We start from the raw sequence: 16916 nt of genomic DNA on the forward strand, positions 1-16916 counted from the left end.
TTTAAAAAAATACTGGTTTCTGAAAGCTTCTGGGTAAAGGTATTCCTAGAGTTATTTTAATTATATAACTCTGACCAAAGTTCCCTTTCATTCCTAATATTAAAATAAAAATAAAAACAGCAAAAACAACCTTTAACATAAAGATAATTGCTGAGAAATTTCAGGATTGGAAATCACCTGGTAAAACACTAGTGATTTTATTTTAAAAACACTGACCACAAAAGTAAATGGTTTCAGCTCTGTCATAAAGACACAGAAAAAGTCTTTTCCTACCTTAACCACATTTAAAATGTTGGTTTCAGGAAGAGTTGAAAAAATTGGCTTACAAGATGAAACTTTACTTCCTTTTCCACCTGATGTCATCTGTGTTTCAGAACTATTGAAAAGTGAATAGAACAATGTGAATGAAATTAGGCACAAATACTTAACAAAAAGGTTTTGAGGTCTACTTTGCATACAGTAAAAGGAATGTATCCCCATTTTAAGTTCTGATAAATGTATATACTATGCAACTACCATCTGAATCAAGAAATAGAACATTTCCATTCTCTGTCAAAGTCCCTTCATGGCAGATTCAAGTCAACCTGCTTTCTCCTACTCTAGGTAAAAACTAATCTGATTTCTATCTCTGTGCATTCATTTTCCCTTTAACAACTACCTCTTATAAGGTACTATACTTGTTGCTCTTGGTGCCAGAGAGCTATGTAGAAGGTAGGTTTGACTAATAACTCATATATAAATTTTTAAAGACCCCATGAGCAGGCAAAAATATAAAGAAACAATTTTAAGCACCTCAATTTTGGCTGAGGCAATCAGTGAAGGTTCATGGAAGAGAAGACACATGAATTTGGCCTTCAAAAGACAGATAATATTAAAAAATTTTTTAAAATAAATATTAACTTCCTATGGTTAAAAAAACTCAAAAGGTATCAAGGCACAGTATGCTGTGAAGAACTATCCTCCCAGTCTACTCCTTCCGCTACCCATTTCTCCTCCCTACATCACTCCTAGTTTCAGTCCTTCCTTCCACAGGCATTTTATATTTATACAAATAAATATGTATACTGCCCCCTGATAAAAATGGGAGCATACTATATACTGTTGTATACCACTCTTTCACTTGATTTATCTCGGAGATGCTTCTGTAACTATATGTGAAGAACTTTATTTTTAAAAAATCTACTTGGTAGTACTATGTCCCTTCCTAACAGTACAATGTCAGGAAAGTTACCTAACTTTTCTATGCCTGACTCACTTGTAAAATGGGAATGAATATACTATCTCATAGTTGACTATGAATTGAAGTACAATATGTGAAGCCCTTAGAACTGCCACATAGTAAGCAGTATGTCAGTAGTTGTGATGACTTTAGTATGTTTAGTACTGTGGTTTATTTTACCCACTCCTGAACATACGGGACTGTCGTTTGCTCTTAAAAACACTACTTTACAAGTGAGACAGGTATTATTTTGGTGAGTAAACAGGCGAGGGATCAGCAAGAGGAAGAGCCAATGCAACAGTGGCTAATGTGGCACAAAAGCAAGCAGATCAATTTTGCTTAGAACGGGAGAGCAAAACAGAGAACAGGTCAGAATCCAACTGTAGAGTCTTAAATTCGAGGTGTAAAGGTTTGAGAATAGGGGAGAAATAGATTCAAGGGTACGCTTTCACAAAAGGTATCCTCCAACAGTGAAAAGAGTAAGAATCTTGGAGGTGGAAAGCCCTGGGGGAAAGGAGATTTTAACCAGTCTAGGAATAAAAAGAGGATCTGAATTAGACCAACATTGGGAATGAAAAGGACTGAATAGCTGTGAGGAAGGAAGAGGAACCCAGGGATGTGAGAATTGATGTGATATAGAATAGAAAGAAGTTAGGACTCAAAGTTTAAGTCTGTGTATCTAGTGAAACAATGGTCAAGAAAAGGACTGTTGTACTATCCGTTAATATTCTACTCTACCTATCTGCATATTTCCTCTGATAACCTTCAAATATTCTTCTTACACACCAGCAAAAACACGTAAGTTGCATGTGAATCCTAGTGAGACAAGAGTGAGCTGTGGTCATTTTTCAACAGTACTCAGACTTGCAGCTTTCTGTTTAAAAAAGCATTTCATCCTCTTTCACTGATTCCTTAGCAGCTCCCTCTTGTTTACCTGTGTTCATCTCTGCTACCAACTACTACCAATAGCAACAATGACTACAGCCACCACCTCCTGCTCTAGTCACCAAACCTGACTGAGGCTACTCTTCAGATGGTAAGTAACTTATAAAATAAGACTATTTTGCTAAATATTATTTGCATGTATTATGTCTTACTGCCATCATTATATATCTTCATTTCACTATAGTACTTGCTCACTATAGTGAAGAAAGAAAAATTCACATCTGTTGCATGCCACATACAAAATTACTACACTACTGAGTTCACTAAATAATAAAACAGTTGGTATTTTAACTTTAAAAATATAGATGTTTGAGTACTTTAGTATTGTTTTGGGGAAATGGTTGGGGTTTTTGGATGAGCCTGGGAAAGCATTATTTTCATTATTTAAAGTGATGGAGTATGGTATCTGAAAATTTGCTCTCCAACATATTTTCAGATACAATTACATCTGAGCAACATGGGATCCTGTATGCACTGGAAAGAGAAAAGGAGAGGTCAAAGTTTGGTTCTGGATACAGCAAGTAACAAGAATTTGCATTTTTCTCAGATGGGAAGATGGGTATATTCTCAACAGTTTTAAAAACTGTTCTAAAATTACAGACCAATATCCCTGATGAACGTAGATGCATAAACACTCAATAAAATATTAACAAACTGAATTCAAAAATATATCAAAAGGATCATACACCACGACCAAGTGGGATTCATCCCAGGGATGCAAGGATGGTACAACATTCGAAAATCCATCGACACACCCACCGCATCAACAAAAAGAAAGACAAAAACCACATGATCATCTCCATAGATGCTGAAAAAGTATTCGACAAAATTCAACATCCATTCATGATAAAAACTCTCAGCAAAATGTGAATAGAGGGCAAGTACCTCAACGTAATAAAGGCCATATATGATAAACCCACAGCCAACATCATACTGAACAGCAAGAAGCTGAAAGCTTTTCCTATGAGATCGGGAACAAGACAGGGATGTCCACTCTCCCCACTGTTATTTAACATAGTACTGGAGGTCCTAGTTATGGCAATTAGACAAAACAAAGAAATACAAGGAATCTAGATTGGTAAAGAAGAAGTTAAACTGTCACTATTTGCAGATGACATGATATTGTACATAAAAAAACCCTAAAGACTCCACTCCAAAACTACTGGAACTGATATCAGAATACAGCAAAGTTGCAGGATACAAAATTAACACACAGAAATCTGTGGCTTTCCTATACACTAACAATGAACCAATAGAAAGAGAAATCAGGAAAAGAATTCCATTCACAATTGCATCAAAAAGAATAAAATACCTAGGAATAAACCTAACCAAAGAAGTGAAAGACCTATACTCTGAAAACTATAAGATACTCTTAAGAGAAATTAAAGAGGACACTAACAAATGGAAACTCATCCCATGCTCTTGGCTAGGAAGAATTAATATAGTCAAAACGGCCATCCTGCCCAAAGCAATATACAGATTAGATGCAATCCCTATCAAATTACCAATAACATTCTTCAACGAACTGGAACAGATAGTTCAAAAATTCATATGGAAACACCAAAGACCCCGAATAGCCAAAGCAATCCTGAGAAAGAAGAATAAAGTGGGGGGGTGGGGATCTCACTCCCCAACTTCAAGCTCTACTACAAAGCCATAGTAATCAAGACAATTTGGTACTGGCACAAGAACAGAGCCACAGACCAGTGGAACAGATTAGAGACTCCAGACATTAACCCAAACATATATGGTCAATTAATATTCAATAAAGGAGCCATGGACATACAATGGGGAAATGACAGTCTCTTCAACAGATGGTGATGGCAAAACTGGACAGCTACATGTAAGAGAATGAAACTGGATCACTGTCTAACCCCATACACAAAAGTAAATTCAAAATGGATCAAAGACCTGAATGCAAGTCATGAAACCATAAAACTCTTAGAAAAAAACATAGGCAAAAATCTCCTGGACATAAACATTAGCAACTTCTTCATGAATATATCTCCCCGGGCATGGAAAACAAAAGCAAAAATGAACAAGTGGGACTATATCAAGCTGAAAAGCTTCTGTACAGCAAAGGACACCATCAATAGAACAAAAAGGTACCCTACAGTATGGGAGAATATATTCATAAATGACAGATCTAATAAAGGCTTGACATCCAAAATATATAAAGAGCTTACACACCTCAACAAACAAAAAGCAAATAATCCAATTAAAAAATGGGCAGAGGAGCTCAACAGACACTTCTCCAAAGAAGAAATTCAGATGGCCAACAGACACATGAAAAGATGCTCCACATCGCTAGTTATCAGGGAAATGCAAATTAAAACCACAATGAGGTATCACCTCACACCAGTAAGGATGGTTGCCATCCAAAAGACAAACAACAAATGTTGGTGAGAATGTGGAGAAAGGGGAACCCTCCTACACTGCTGGTGGGAATGTAAATTAGTCCAACCATTGTGGAAAGCAGTATGGAGGTTCCTCAAAATGCTCAAAATAGACTTACCATTTGACCCAGGAATTCCACTTCTAGGAATTTACCCTAAGAATGCAGCACTCCAGTTTGAAAAAGACAGATGCACCCCTATGTTTATTGCAGCACTATTTACAATAGCCAAGAAATGGAAGCAACCTAAGTGTCCATCAGTAGATGAATGGATAAAGAAGATGTGGTACATATACACAATGGAATATTATTCAGCCATAAGAAGAAAACAAATCCTACCATTTGCAACAACATGGATGGAGCTAGAGGGTATTATGCTCAGTGAAATAAGCCAGGCAGAGAAAGACAAGTACCAAATGATTTCACTCATATGTGGAGTATAAGAACAAAGGAAAATCTGAAGGAACAAAACAGCAGCAGAATCACAGAACCCAAGAATGGACTAACAGTTATCAAAGGGAAAGAGACTGGGGAGAATGGGAGGGTAGGTAGGGATAAGGGCGAGGAAGAAGAAAGGGGGTATTATGATTAGCATGTATAGTGTGGGGGGTGAGGGAAAGGGGAGGGCTGTACAACACAGAGAAGACAAGTAATGATTCCACAACATCTTACTATGCTGATGGACAGTGACTGTAATGGGGTTTGCGAGAGGTACTTAGGGTAGAGGAGAGCCTAGTAAACATAATGTTCTTCATGTAACAATAATTAATTAAAAAAGAAACTGTTCTTATTTCCTCTTCTGGTCAGTCTATTCATTTCCTTTATCCATTTTTCTAATAGGTTATTGATCTCTTTCTCACTAATTTGAGATCAAGCCTTTGTATGTGACCAGAACACACACACACACTCTCTCTCTCTCTCTCTCTCTCTCTCTCTCTCTCTCTATATATATATATATATATATATATATATATATATATTCCACCCCCCTGCTCCATTTTGAGGTTTTTCTTTTGATTTTGTTTATAGTTATCACTGTCGTGGAGTTCTTAAAAAAAAATGTGGTCAAATAGTTAATCTTCCCTTTGATGTCTTTTAGAGTATCATTTCATACATAAAACCATTTTTCCCTCTTCTGGGATTATAAACAAAAACCTGCTAGTTTCTTCTGTTACTTTTATAGTTTTCATTGTATACATTTTAAAAATCTTTGATCTATCAATCAGTTTGAGGTATGGATGAAATTTTTTTTCCAAATGGCTACCCAGTTTTCCAAATACTGGATAACAACAGATACCGAATAGCCCACTCTTTCCTCACTTTTTGGAATAATTACCTTTAGCGTTTACTAATTACCTATATGTATTTGATCCTATTTTGGACTTATTTTGTTCCACTCATGGAGCTTTGTATCCCTGGACATATTCCATACTATTATCTGTTGAAGCCAGTCCTCCCTCCTAACTCTTCCTTCCCAAAACCTTCCTGGATTTTTTCCATATGACTTTAGAATCACTTGTATAGTTCTTTCCTCCCCAACACACACACACAATCCAATTGGAATTTCTTATTAGGATCTCATTAAGTTTATAGTGTACCTTAGCTTGAATATATTTATGGTGTTTAATTTTCTTCTCTGAAAGCATGGTATGCCCTTCAATTATTTAGGTCTGCTTTTTTGTCCCTTTGTACTGTTTACATACACACGCACTTCCATTTAAGTTTATGTCTAAGTGTTTCATATATTTTTCTTAGTATTGTAAATGAAGTCTTTTCTTCTGCTGTTATCTTTTAACTTGATACAGTTCATATATCTGAAAATTACTAATTTCTCTATATTAACGTTGTTCCCTGGTATCCTCCGTACCAAATTCTCTTTGTCAGAGTTTTTCAGTTGACTCTTAGGCTTCTATGTATACATTAAATCACTTCTTCTGTGAATAACAAATCTTTCACCAACTCAATTCCCATTATTTTTGCTATTTCTTATTTTTTTCTCTTATCTAATTGGTTTGGCCACTACCTCCAAAACAGCATTAAATAACAATGAGCAGTCTTATATTATTTTTAAATTTTTGAATGTTTCTATTTTTTCCTGTTAAACAGGATAATAACTTTTAGATTAAGACAGATGTTTATGAATGTATTTAATTCAAGATCCATTTCAACTTCGAAAGATTTAAAAAAAATCAAGAATGGATACTGAACTTATGGAACGATTACAAATTGTTATAAATTATTTAAAAGAATGTTTTTGGAATTAATTTTGAAAAGAAAACTTACACTAGATTGTCTTCATTAAAGTCTGGCTGAAGATTCTCCAGAGGAAACAAAGATTTAAAATCAATTCCCATATTGAGAAACACAGCTGCTATATCAGACAATGATGGGGTCCAGGGCCAAACTGGTGAATCACTGAAGGTATCTAGTTAACAGAAGAAAATATTTTATCTTAAATCCTGGGTTCATAAACCCATAGTTGCAAGGTGATACTCTGCATATCTAACATGGATTATTACAATGATTTTACAGAAATGACAGCTGGTAATGATATGCTAACAATATAGTTATTTAGAATGATTATACAGAAATTATAGATTTTCAAATATAAGTGAATGACATTTATGAGCAAAATATCTATGAGCGAAGGAAAAAAGGGTGTTACCTCAAGAGAATTTTGAAAAGACTGGAAATACCAATGGTATTGCTAACCTGGGAAGATTCTACCATCTTCAGTGCCTATATAGAGAGTCCCAATCCTCAAAACAACTGAAATAGGTTAAATCACAATGCTTGTTTCATTGTAAGGGATCTCAAAGGTGAGAAAGCAACTATCACACTTTTTCATTGGATACTTTCAGTCTCCTCAGTGTATAACCAGTACAACACTGCTGTTCACCAAAAAGTTAAGTAAAGTTAACTGACTAAAAAAATAAAGGAATTTACAAGTATTTCCACTTATCTATCACAGTAATCCATAAGTCGGTAAATATTAAGGGCTTCCACTCACAAGATCTTATACTTTTTCTCAATGCAACTAGAAAAACACCCATTTTTCATTAGAGTTTTATTTCATTATTAAAAACTTTACATTACAAAACTATTTTTTTTTGAGAGGGCATCTCTCATATTTATTGATCAAATGGTTGTTAACAACAATAAAATTCTGTATAGGGGGGTCAATGCTCAATGCACAATCATTAATCCATCTCGAGCCTAATTCTCGTCAGTCTCCAATCTTCTGAAGCATAACGAACAAGTTCTTACATGGTGAACAGCACAAGGGCATTCATCACAGAAACTTTCAGTTTACAAAACTATTTTTTATTCTATATTTCCAAATATCTAATGTTTAGCAATATGAAATAAATCATGTTCATAGCAACCAATATTTCACATTGTTAATCACAGTAAACTTATATACTCACCATTTCTAATTGTTATTTCCATCAGTGTACTTAAAATCTGCATGGACACAATATAGTCTGTATGGACTGACATCATCTGTCAAAAGAGGATAAATGACAGTTTAAAGAGAGAAGAAAGAAAACATATGAGCATTTACTATTTGCTAGGCACATACAAAGGTATTTTACGTGTACTTCATTCAATACTTAAAAAAACCTTAGGAAGTAGTCATATATTATACATATAAGCAAACAGACTCAGATTAAAACACCCAACATAATACACGAGGAGTTGGAATTTAAATCTAGGTCCGATTCCAAAGTCAGGGCTCTTTCCATTCTAACATGCTGCTTGTTTTTATAACTTTCATTCACAGTTTGAAACTACCAAAAAATGCCTTCTAGATCATACCACGAAATTCCAAAACAGTAAAGGAAAAGGCTGCTAGGTTGATTACATCAAAGACACAAATAAAACCACATACAAGTAAAAATATTTGACAAACTACAAATATGCAAATTAATATACCAATATACTTTTTAAAAGATGTTCAACAGTAATTACTAGTAATCAAAGTAATACAAAGAAAAAGGACAAGACTTCAAGACTGGTAAAGATTAAGAATATGAGTAATACCCAGTGTTCACAAAAGTACTATGAATGAGACAATATGCCCAGTATAAATGTAATTTGGTAAACAATTTTAAGTAATTTGGTGATAGTTATGCAAAGTTGCTGTCCTTATACAATATAGCCTTTTTACATAAAAATTTACATTCAGAGGCATATAATTCTACGAAACAATTTTTTAGGAGGAAAATATCAAGTTTAAAAACATTAGAAGAACCATATAGTATATTCAAAGTAATTTTAAACAGTTTTGTAGAAGAAACTGCATTTCTCTTTCTCTTTTGCTTTCGAGCCATGGATTATGATTATGATAAATTTAAATCTAAAATATAAGGGGTTTCAATCAGGCATATGGATTTCAAAATCTACCTAAGTGAAAAATGTCTTTGCTATGTGTTATGTTCTGACACTAGGGGGCAGCACTACTCAAAGGCATGTTGGACACTGGGTAAGTTTTAGATAATCTTTTTGAGGGGGTTGATGGATTCTAAGGTGGGATAACAGTACTCTGAGATAACTTATGTAAGTGTGTAAAAAAGTGTATATAATGATCTATGTCTATCAACTGAGACTGGGTTAAATAAATCATTATACAGCATTTCAGAGAAATATAAAGCCATTAAAAAGCATGACATCTATATGAAGAAAATATTCAATTTGTTATCTGAAATGAAATTATAAAGCAGCACGATTCTGTTTACATTGTTACACAGCAATCTATGTACACACAGAGAACAATCTAGAAAATACTAAAATTTAACAGCCCCTGGGAATTGGGATTCAGCCTTCTGTTTTTAACTCTTTTCCATTTTACTTAAACTTTTCACAATCAGATGTGACTTCTCTTTGAAAAAAGTAAAAAAAAACAACATTGTGCAGACCAAAGGCAGAGGTGCTAGTTTTATCTGATGACCGACTCTTTCCTGTAGTGATAGAAGAGTACATCTACTGGTCATTTATTGTGGAGTGGAGCCAAGAATAAGAACCTTAGTGAAATAACCTAACCTTGGGGAGCAATTTAAGCAAGGACTTCAAAACTAGGCTCTCTAGCTTTGAATCCCAGCTCCTCACGTTGTGAGCTTTTCTAATGTCTGTTTCCTCCTGTATGAAGTTTGCAATAGTAAACTACCACATTGGGTTGTTGTGAGGGTTAGAAGAATTAACACATAAAGTCCCTGGTCCAGTGCCTGTCATGTATGTACTAAGTGTTCAGTAAGTGTTAGGTGTTTTGATAATGATTACTGCTGCTAGAAAGCCTAGTTAACATTATCAGGTTGTCGGTCTACTACGTTTAGATAAAATCAGGAAGATGTAAACATTTCAATAACATTTTAACAGTTAAATTTACAAAATATTAGGACTACAGCATTAAATTTTGACACTTTATAAAAATGCTTATAATTTGGTTTCTCCATCATGAAGAACAGAGTTGGAACTGGAAAGAAGAAATGAGATTATTTTATAGTGTTCAATAAATGATTTTAGTTTGGCTAATAAATATGAAGAGTATAAAAAATGCTTACATGAAGATAGGTTTCTATGTCATCAATAGGGTTTTAAAAGCTGATGGACCCACATCAACAAGATGAAAAATAACACAGATATATGTAAAATCTTACTTGTAAGTTTAAGAAAAGATGTATTATATAACTAGAGAATAATGAAGCCCTGGAATGATAGCAAATGAAGTTTTTAATTGTAATAAATAGAAATATGTGGGCGGGGTAGATGAGTGAGAGTCCTGCTGGAAACTGCTGGTAAGAAAGATCTTATCTGGAGCATACATCCAGTTTTGAGGAGTGGGGGAACCACTTTAGAAGTGACACTGACAAGCTAAAGGTCATACTGAAAGATGATCAGTAAAGGGACTGCAAATTTAGTGACTAGAGCATATTTAGTGTGGGAAAAGATGAGGGTCAAGAACAGTTGTTAGGCAGATGAGACATATTCTAGGAAGCCACAGAAAAGACAATGAATACCACTATATAAAAACCATAGGGAGGCAAATTTTGATTAATTAGGACTATTAAAATTTTTTTTTTTTTTTTTTTTTTTTTTTACTGGGGTCCAGTTATTGAGCTCCAAACCACTGGAAGCACATGCTCCTGCCCCATAATCTACCCCACCTATTATTCTCTCTGCCTAGAATGTTCTTCTCCAATATGGTGGCAAGGCTCATTCTTTGATTACTTTCATCCCAAGATTTCTTTCTTCTGATCTTTACTCAGACCTCACCTTACCAGTAAGGCCTTCATTAACTTTATATATATATAAATGTGTGTGTGTGTGTGTGTGTGTGTGTGTGTGTGTGTGTGTGTGTGTGTGTATGTGTGAGAGAGAGAGAGAGAGAGAGAGAGAGAGAGAGAGAGAGAGAGAGAGAAAGAGAGAGAGAGAGAGAGAGATAAATATGCAAACTTACTTTCCTACTCTGGTCCTTCTTAGCCTACTATTTCTTCATAGCACTTATCTTCTAACTTATCTATAAATGTACATACACAAATATGTTTCCTGTCTTGTCTCCTCTATACTAGAATGTGGGTTTCATGAACTCAGAAAAATTGATTTTTTCACTGCTGTTTTCTCTAATTGCTAGTGTAGTTAGCACTCAGAAATGCCAACTTTATGGAAAAAAAAGAAAATGAAGGACTATACTAGAATATCTAGTTCTTACTAAATATGAGATTCTCTGAAATGCTATCTTAAAGCCCTCAGTGGAAACTCTTTTATGTTTTTCCCACTTCTCATTTCCCATGTAATAGTTATAATTCTTTGATACCAATGATATTTATATAGTTACCATGTAGATAATACAAAAACTAAGAGAATTATTTAAATAAATCTAACAGTTAAACATAAATGGGGAATAGAAACATTCAGTTGGATTTTCATTAAAAAAAAAAAGAATGGGAAAATATTAGTATATGGTCAAATCCTAAAAATGTATGCAGGTACATCACAAAAATGGGAGGAAAAAAGGTAAACAAAATAGAACATATCAGTATGTAAGCATCAGAAGACCTTTTCTACAATTAACTGTAACAGTGACTGACCAGTGTGATAAAATGTGCCAGGCACAACTAACATTACTATCCTGTACACTATGCATTAGCATTTCCTTTATAATTTTTTTAACTTTCTTTGCCTCCTAACCAACTGAAATCAGGAGTTTGGTATGCTAGAATAAGTTTCTCTCTAGTAATGTACAAATAAGATTGTATTTTAAGCGTTTGTTTTTGATTGGGAAGTATTAGGAGGCAACTTCTGCTCCCCAAGTATTTCTCTTACCCGAAATAGCCACTTTAACACAGGTACAGGACACTGGACATAGTGATAAGCAGCGGTAAGGAAGCCTTGTGTGGTCAAAAAAATCTGATCTGTTTTTCCAGATCTGAAAAATTAAAGTGAAATCAACATGACTATTACCTTTATGGCAAGAAACTTCTACTACTACTACATCTGACATTTATCAGGGAAATGAGCAAGCAAACCATCCTCAGTGCATGGAGGTGGATTCTACCCCAATATAGATGAGTTACTCATAAAAGAAACTCAACTGATGGCCTAAAGATGATGTAATCTGTTAGCGTGGCTCCAGATTTATCCAGTGGACAAATCTGTATTAGCTGGCAGTGTTGAGAAGGAGCCTATCAAATTGCAGGACATCATCTACTCTTGCCAGTTTGGGTTTGTACTTCCATAAAATCATCCCCAGAATTTATGGGATCTCTCTGGATCTGATATACTATGCACTGAGAGAAATCAGACCAGTTTGGGCATTGTGGTAGAGACTGCTAGTTGCCCACCCCAACATCTATTCTTACCTTTCCTCTTGGTAACCGAACTCCTGATTTTTAACTGGACACACTGACTGCCTGAAATAAAAATTACTTCCCAGCCTTCGTAGCTAGGTGTGGCAAAGTTGACTAAGCTCTACCCAACTAACCCTAAATAGCAAAGTGTGGGATTTCTGGGAATTTGAATGAAAAGGCTGGCATTACAGTAGCACCTGAAGCAGCCAGGTGCTAAGGATGGTGGAGAAGACTACAATACCAGTCTTGAACTTTCTACCTCTGAACTTGTTTCATGTAAGAAACAGACTTCTTGTTACAGCCTGTTATTTTCAGTTGCTGTTATTATATACTGATCTTAATCCTAATAAAGGCATGTGATGTGCCAATCAACTATATTACACTGTTACCTGCAATTAAATATAAAACATAAAGAGGAATAGTAATACATAAGAGGATTAGGAAACTGGATAGATCATAATAGAAATTACCCTTTTAGAAGATTACATCAGTCAGCAATTTTTAGAGCAATTTTTACAAAGGAAAAAGTAAAATGTCTATTTTTCTACTTACTTAAGAATAAGCTTTTCTACAGCACTTTGTCCAATAAAACCAGAGTCTCTTAAATCCAAGGTATACTGATTAAAAATTTTTCCGGAATTGAGGAAATTAAATATTTCTTCACCTGGATGATGATCAGGAATTGCATCAGTTGTAATTGAAAATTTCTTTAGAAATTCCCTGGGGAAAAAAAAAAGTTACTGAATACCAAATAATTACTACATGTGGTTTTGTATTTAAAGGTTGAGTATAAAGAAAACTTTTCTTAGGACCAGTGTTAACTTCAGATTAGTACTGTTATGTATTTATTTATTTTTGTTCTTCCCACGTTTTTGCTAATAGTCCAAAGCCACTAAATGAGTCTGTGTGAAAAGAACAATAACCAGAAGACAAGACAAAACTTGTAAACTGGCCTTAACATTTGCTTTTCAAATCCATCAGATGGATTAGGAACCCCATCATAGATCATTCACCAAGTAAATAACCACCATGGTCTATTTATTTTGTAAAAACAGAATTTAAAAATGTATAAACTGAGTAGGGAAAAATGCTGTTTACCTCTGCTCTTCTAAAAGGCCATCCTCATCATCTGTACTGTCTTGATCTCCAGTTCTGATTGGGGATTTAATGCCTCGGCCTTGCCTTATGTCTTCTTGTAGTTGCTTCTGCAGTTCATCTAGCCTAAGATTTGAAAGAATATTATAGTAAATGGTTTATTCTAAAAATAAAAAAAAATTTAATTTATGTTTAAAAGCAGGACCAAGGAAAACTCCTATTAAGTACCTTGTTAAATATATGACACTTGTTACACTATAGGTCAACTCCTGTCTCCCAAATATACCATGATGTACAATACAGGGTTATTATATTGTATTACTATACTAGCATTAATATACTATTTTCATTTAAACACAGAAAACTTATTTTAGGTCTGAGGCTTTTACCCATTCTACTGGTTCTACTGGTATGATATTAGAATAGTGTTCCATTGCATAAAAGACTTGAATATTTCTTTATAGCTAGGATTATAAGAATCATGTCTATATCATTTAGAGAAAGGGGAAGGAACATTGGCAAAGAGTAAACATCATTAATTTGACTATCCCCTCTAATCTTTAATGCTCATTTGACTTCTAGTAGACCAACAACCTGAGAAACGTTAACTAGGCTTTCTAGCAGCAGCAGTCCTTATCATTGTCATCCTCGTATCACCACACTTAATACTGAGCATTTAGCATGTGACAGGCACTGTACCAGGGACAGTGTTAACTCTTTTAACCCTTCCAACAACCCAATGTGGTAGTTTATTATCACAAATTTTATACACAAGAAAACAGATGTTAGAAAAGGTAACTTGCTTATGTTCACAATGAAGGAGCTGGGATTCAAAGCCACAGAGTATAGTCTTGAGGTCCTTGCTTAAATTGCTCACCAAGGTTAGGTTATTTTCACTAAGGTTTTTATTCCCAGCTCCATCCCCGTAGTAAATGAGTACAATACAACAGTAAATGACCAGATGTACTGCTCTATCACCACAGGAAAGAGTCAATCATCAGATCAAACTAGCCTTTGGTGTGCAATGTTTAACTTTAAATAAGCAACTTCAGATTTGACATCACAAGTCACAGGAATTTATGAAACATTTAAAGAATTTTTCAATAGAGACAATTTCTTTAACTAAATTCAGAAAGTGGAACACTTCTGACCTAACTGTCTGTGATTCCTATGGTTAGCTATTTGTTTATCTTTGAGACACATATGTAACAACTTCAACTAGATGAGTTTTCAATGACATTCTCTGGACACATTTCAAGGATATTCCGTGAACTAATAGGGAATACATTTTTTCCCTCTCAGTAGCAAAACCAGTTTGCAACTAGTCATATGAATTTCATTAGGGCCATTATGATCCTCAAAATTTTGTGTGTGTAGCGGGAATGTTAGTCATAATTCTAAATTTCTTCCTCAATAGAGCAACCTGATATAGAAATGCCATGTATGGTTATGCTGGTTTTAAAACCTGGACTAGGCGGGCAAACCATTTAAAAAAAATTGTCCCTGTGAGAACAACAAAAACCCCAAACAACCTGATTAAAAAGTGGGCAAAGGAACTGAATTAGACTTTCCTCCCAAAAAGTTATACAAATAGCCAATAAGGATGTGAAAAGTTGCTCAACATCATTAGTCACTAGGGAAATGCAGATTAATACTATAATGAGATGCCACTTCATATTCATTAGGATAGTTATTGGCAGAACATCCGGAAATATCAAGAATTGGTGAGGATGTGGAAAAACTAGAACCCTTTTGCACTGCTGGTGGGAATGTAAAATGGTGCAGCAACTATGGAAAACAGTATGGCAGTTCCTCAAAAAATTATGCATAGAATTACCACATGATCTAGCAATTTTGCTTCTGGGTATATAGTCAAAAGAACAGAAAGAACTGAAGAGATATTTATACACCCATGTTCATAGCAGCAATATTTACAACAGCCAAAATGTACAAGCAACTCAAATGTCCATTGACAGATGAATGGATAAACAAAATTGGCATATGCATACAATGAAATTATTATTCAGCCTTAAAAAGGAAGAAAATTCAGACACATGCTACAACATGGACAAACCTGCTAAGACATTCTGCTAAGTGAAATAACCCAATCATACAAGGGCAAAAATGATCCCATCAATATAAAGATCTAGAGCAGTCAATTTTATAGAGATGGAAAGTAGAATGTAACTGCCGAAGGCTGGAGGAAACAAAGAACAGGGGGCTATAGGTATGGAATTTCAGTTAGGGAAGATGAAAAAAAGTTCTAGAGGGGGATGGTGGTGATGGTAGCAAAATGTCAATGTACTTAATGCCAGTCAACTGTACATTTAAAAATTATTAAAATGGTAAATTTTGTTATATTATCACCACCATCAAAAATAAAAAAAATTTCTACCCACGCTTTTGATCAAGAATTTCAGCTATCAGTTGTGGTGAGCAGAAAGGAATTTATATTATTAAATTATTTAATTAGTGCAATATACCTGGATTTTCTGACCCAGCCTATGAACAAGAACACATTGTTTTTAACACAGTTGACAGCAAAACTGTTATGCATGCTGACTTCTCATGATTTTTTAAGGTTAAACTAAAAGTCAGAGCTACACAAACAAGCAGTATGCTACATTTATTAAAGGAGTCATGGCGCTGACTAACCTTTGTGTGTCTTCCATCTCTTTGACTAGACGCTCTAAAGTATTGGTATAAGTTCCACTATGAAAATGTTCCTAAAACAAGAAGATAATTTAGGAATACTTTATAACATGTCTTAGTAGAAATGGGATTTTAAAGTTTTAAGTTCCAAGTTACTCAGAGTACTAAACAATATTTTTTATTTCAATAACCTGGGCCAGGAGGATACCTTTCTTAAAAGAGAATTTTCACCATCATGCTTTAAATCTACTATTTTGCACTGCAGGCAATTTGATTTTACCATCTATTAAGAAAAGCACTACTTAGAAAACCCTGCTAGCCTTAGGATTGAATGCAAACACCCAAAGGCTCCATGGCTACCCTGTCTTTATTTTTAAATTCTATTTTAGTGGAATCGAACTACTGATTCTTAGGTGTTACCATGGAACATTAACATCTTCCCCACCAAATTTTACAGACATATTAAAATTTAATTCAGCTTATTCCCAAGATAGAATGAAGCACTTCATAAATAAAACTGCACACCACAATTAACAACATTTCTACACTCTACCTTCATTTACAGCAGTGGTCTCCAAAGCAGGGGGTGTGCAAGGTGATCCATTGGGGTGCAGGAAGAAAATAATAGAACTTCTATTTATATGGAACTTCTATAGAAACTCCAGTAGAACTTAGTCTATAGTAACTTCTAAATAACTTCTACAGGAAAATACTTCATTCTTCTTCCTTAAAAATTTTTTTTGCATATGCTTTAGAAAGTATA

General features: G+C 34.6%; 1 protein-coding gene across 3 annotated transcripts in view; it reads right to left on the reverse strand.

The window, feature by feature from the left end:
• Window positions 1-16916, reverse strand: part of SLF2 (SMC5-SMC6 complex localization factor 2) — a 44101-nt gene that overhangs the window by 13320 nt on the left and 13865 nt on the right. For 2 of the 3 annotated variants that reach the window (XM_017680247.3, XM_017680246.3), the window contains exons 6-12: window positions 16157-16227; window positions 13505-13627; window positions 12959-13126; window positions 11883-11985; window positions 7988-8063; window positions 6843-6984; window positions 274-376 (exon numbers count right to left, since the gene is read on the reverse strand). In XM_017680247.3, coding sequence (XP_017535736.1) covers window positions 274-376; window positions 6843-6984; window positions 7988-8063; window positions 11883-11985; window positions 12959-13126; window positions 13505-13627; window positions 16157-16227 — 786 coding nt within the window. Of the gene's footprint in view, window positions 1-273; window positions 377-6842; window positions 6985-7987; window positions 8064-11882; window positions 11986-12958; window positions 13127-13504; window positions 13628-16156; window positions 16228-16706; window positions 16880-16916 lie in introns of those variants that run through there. The other variant, XR_012133076.1, reaches the window with a different exon arrangement.

This window comes from Manis javanica, chromosome 7 (genome assembly GCF_040802235.1).
Source record: "Manis javanica isolate MJ-LG chromosome 7, MJ_LKY, whole genome shotgun sequence".
NCBI classification, from domain to species: Eukaryota; Metazoa; Chordata; class Mammalia; order Pholidota; family Manidae; genus Manis; species Manis javanica.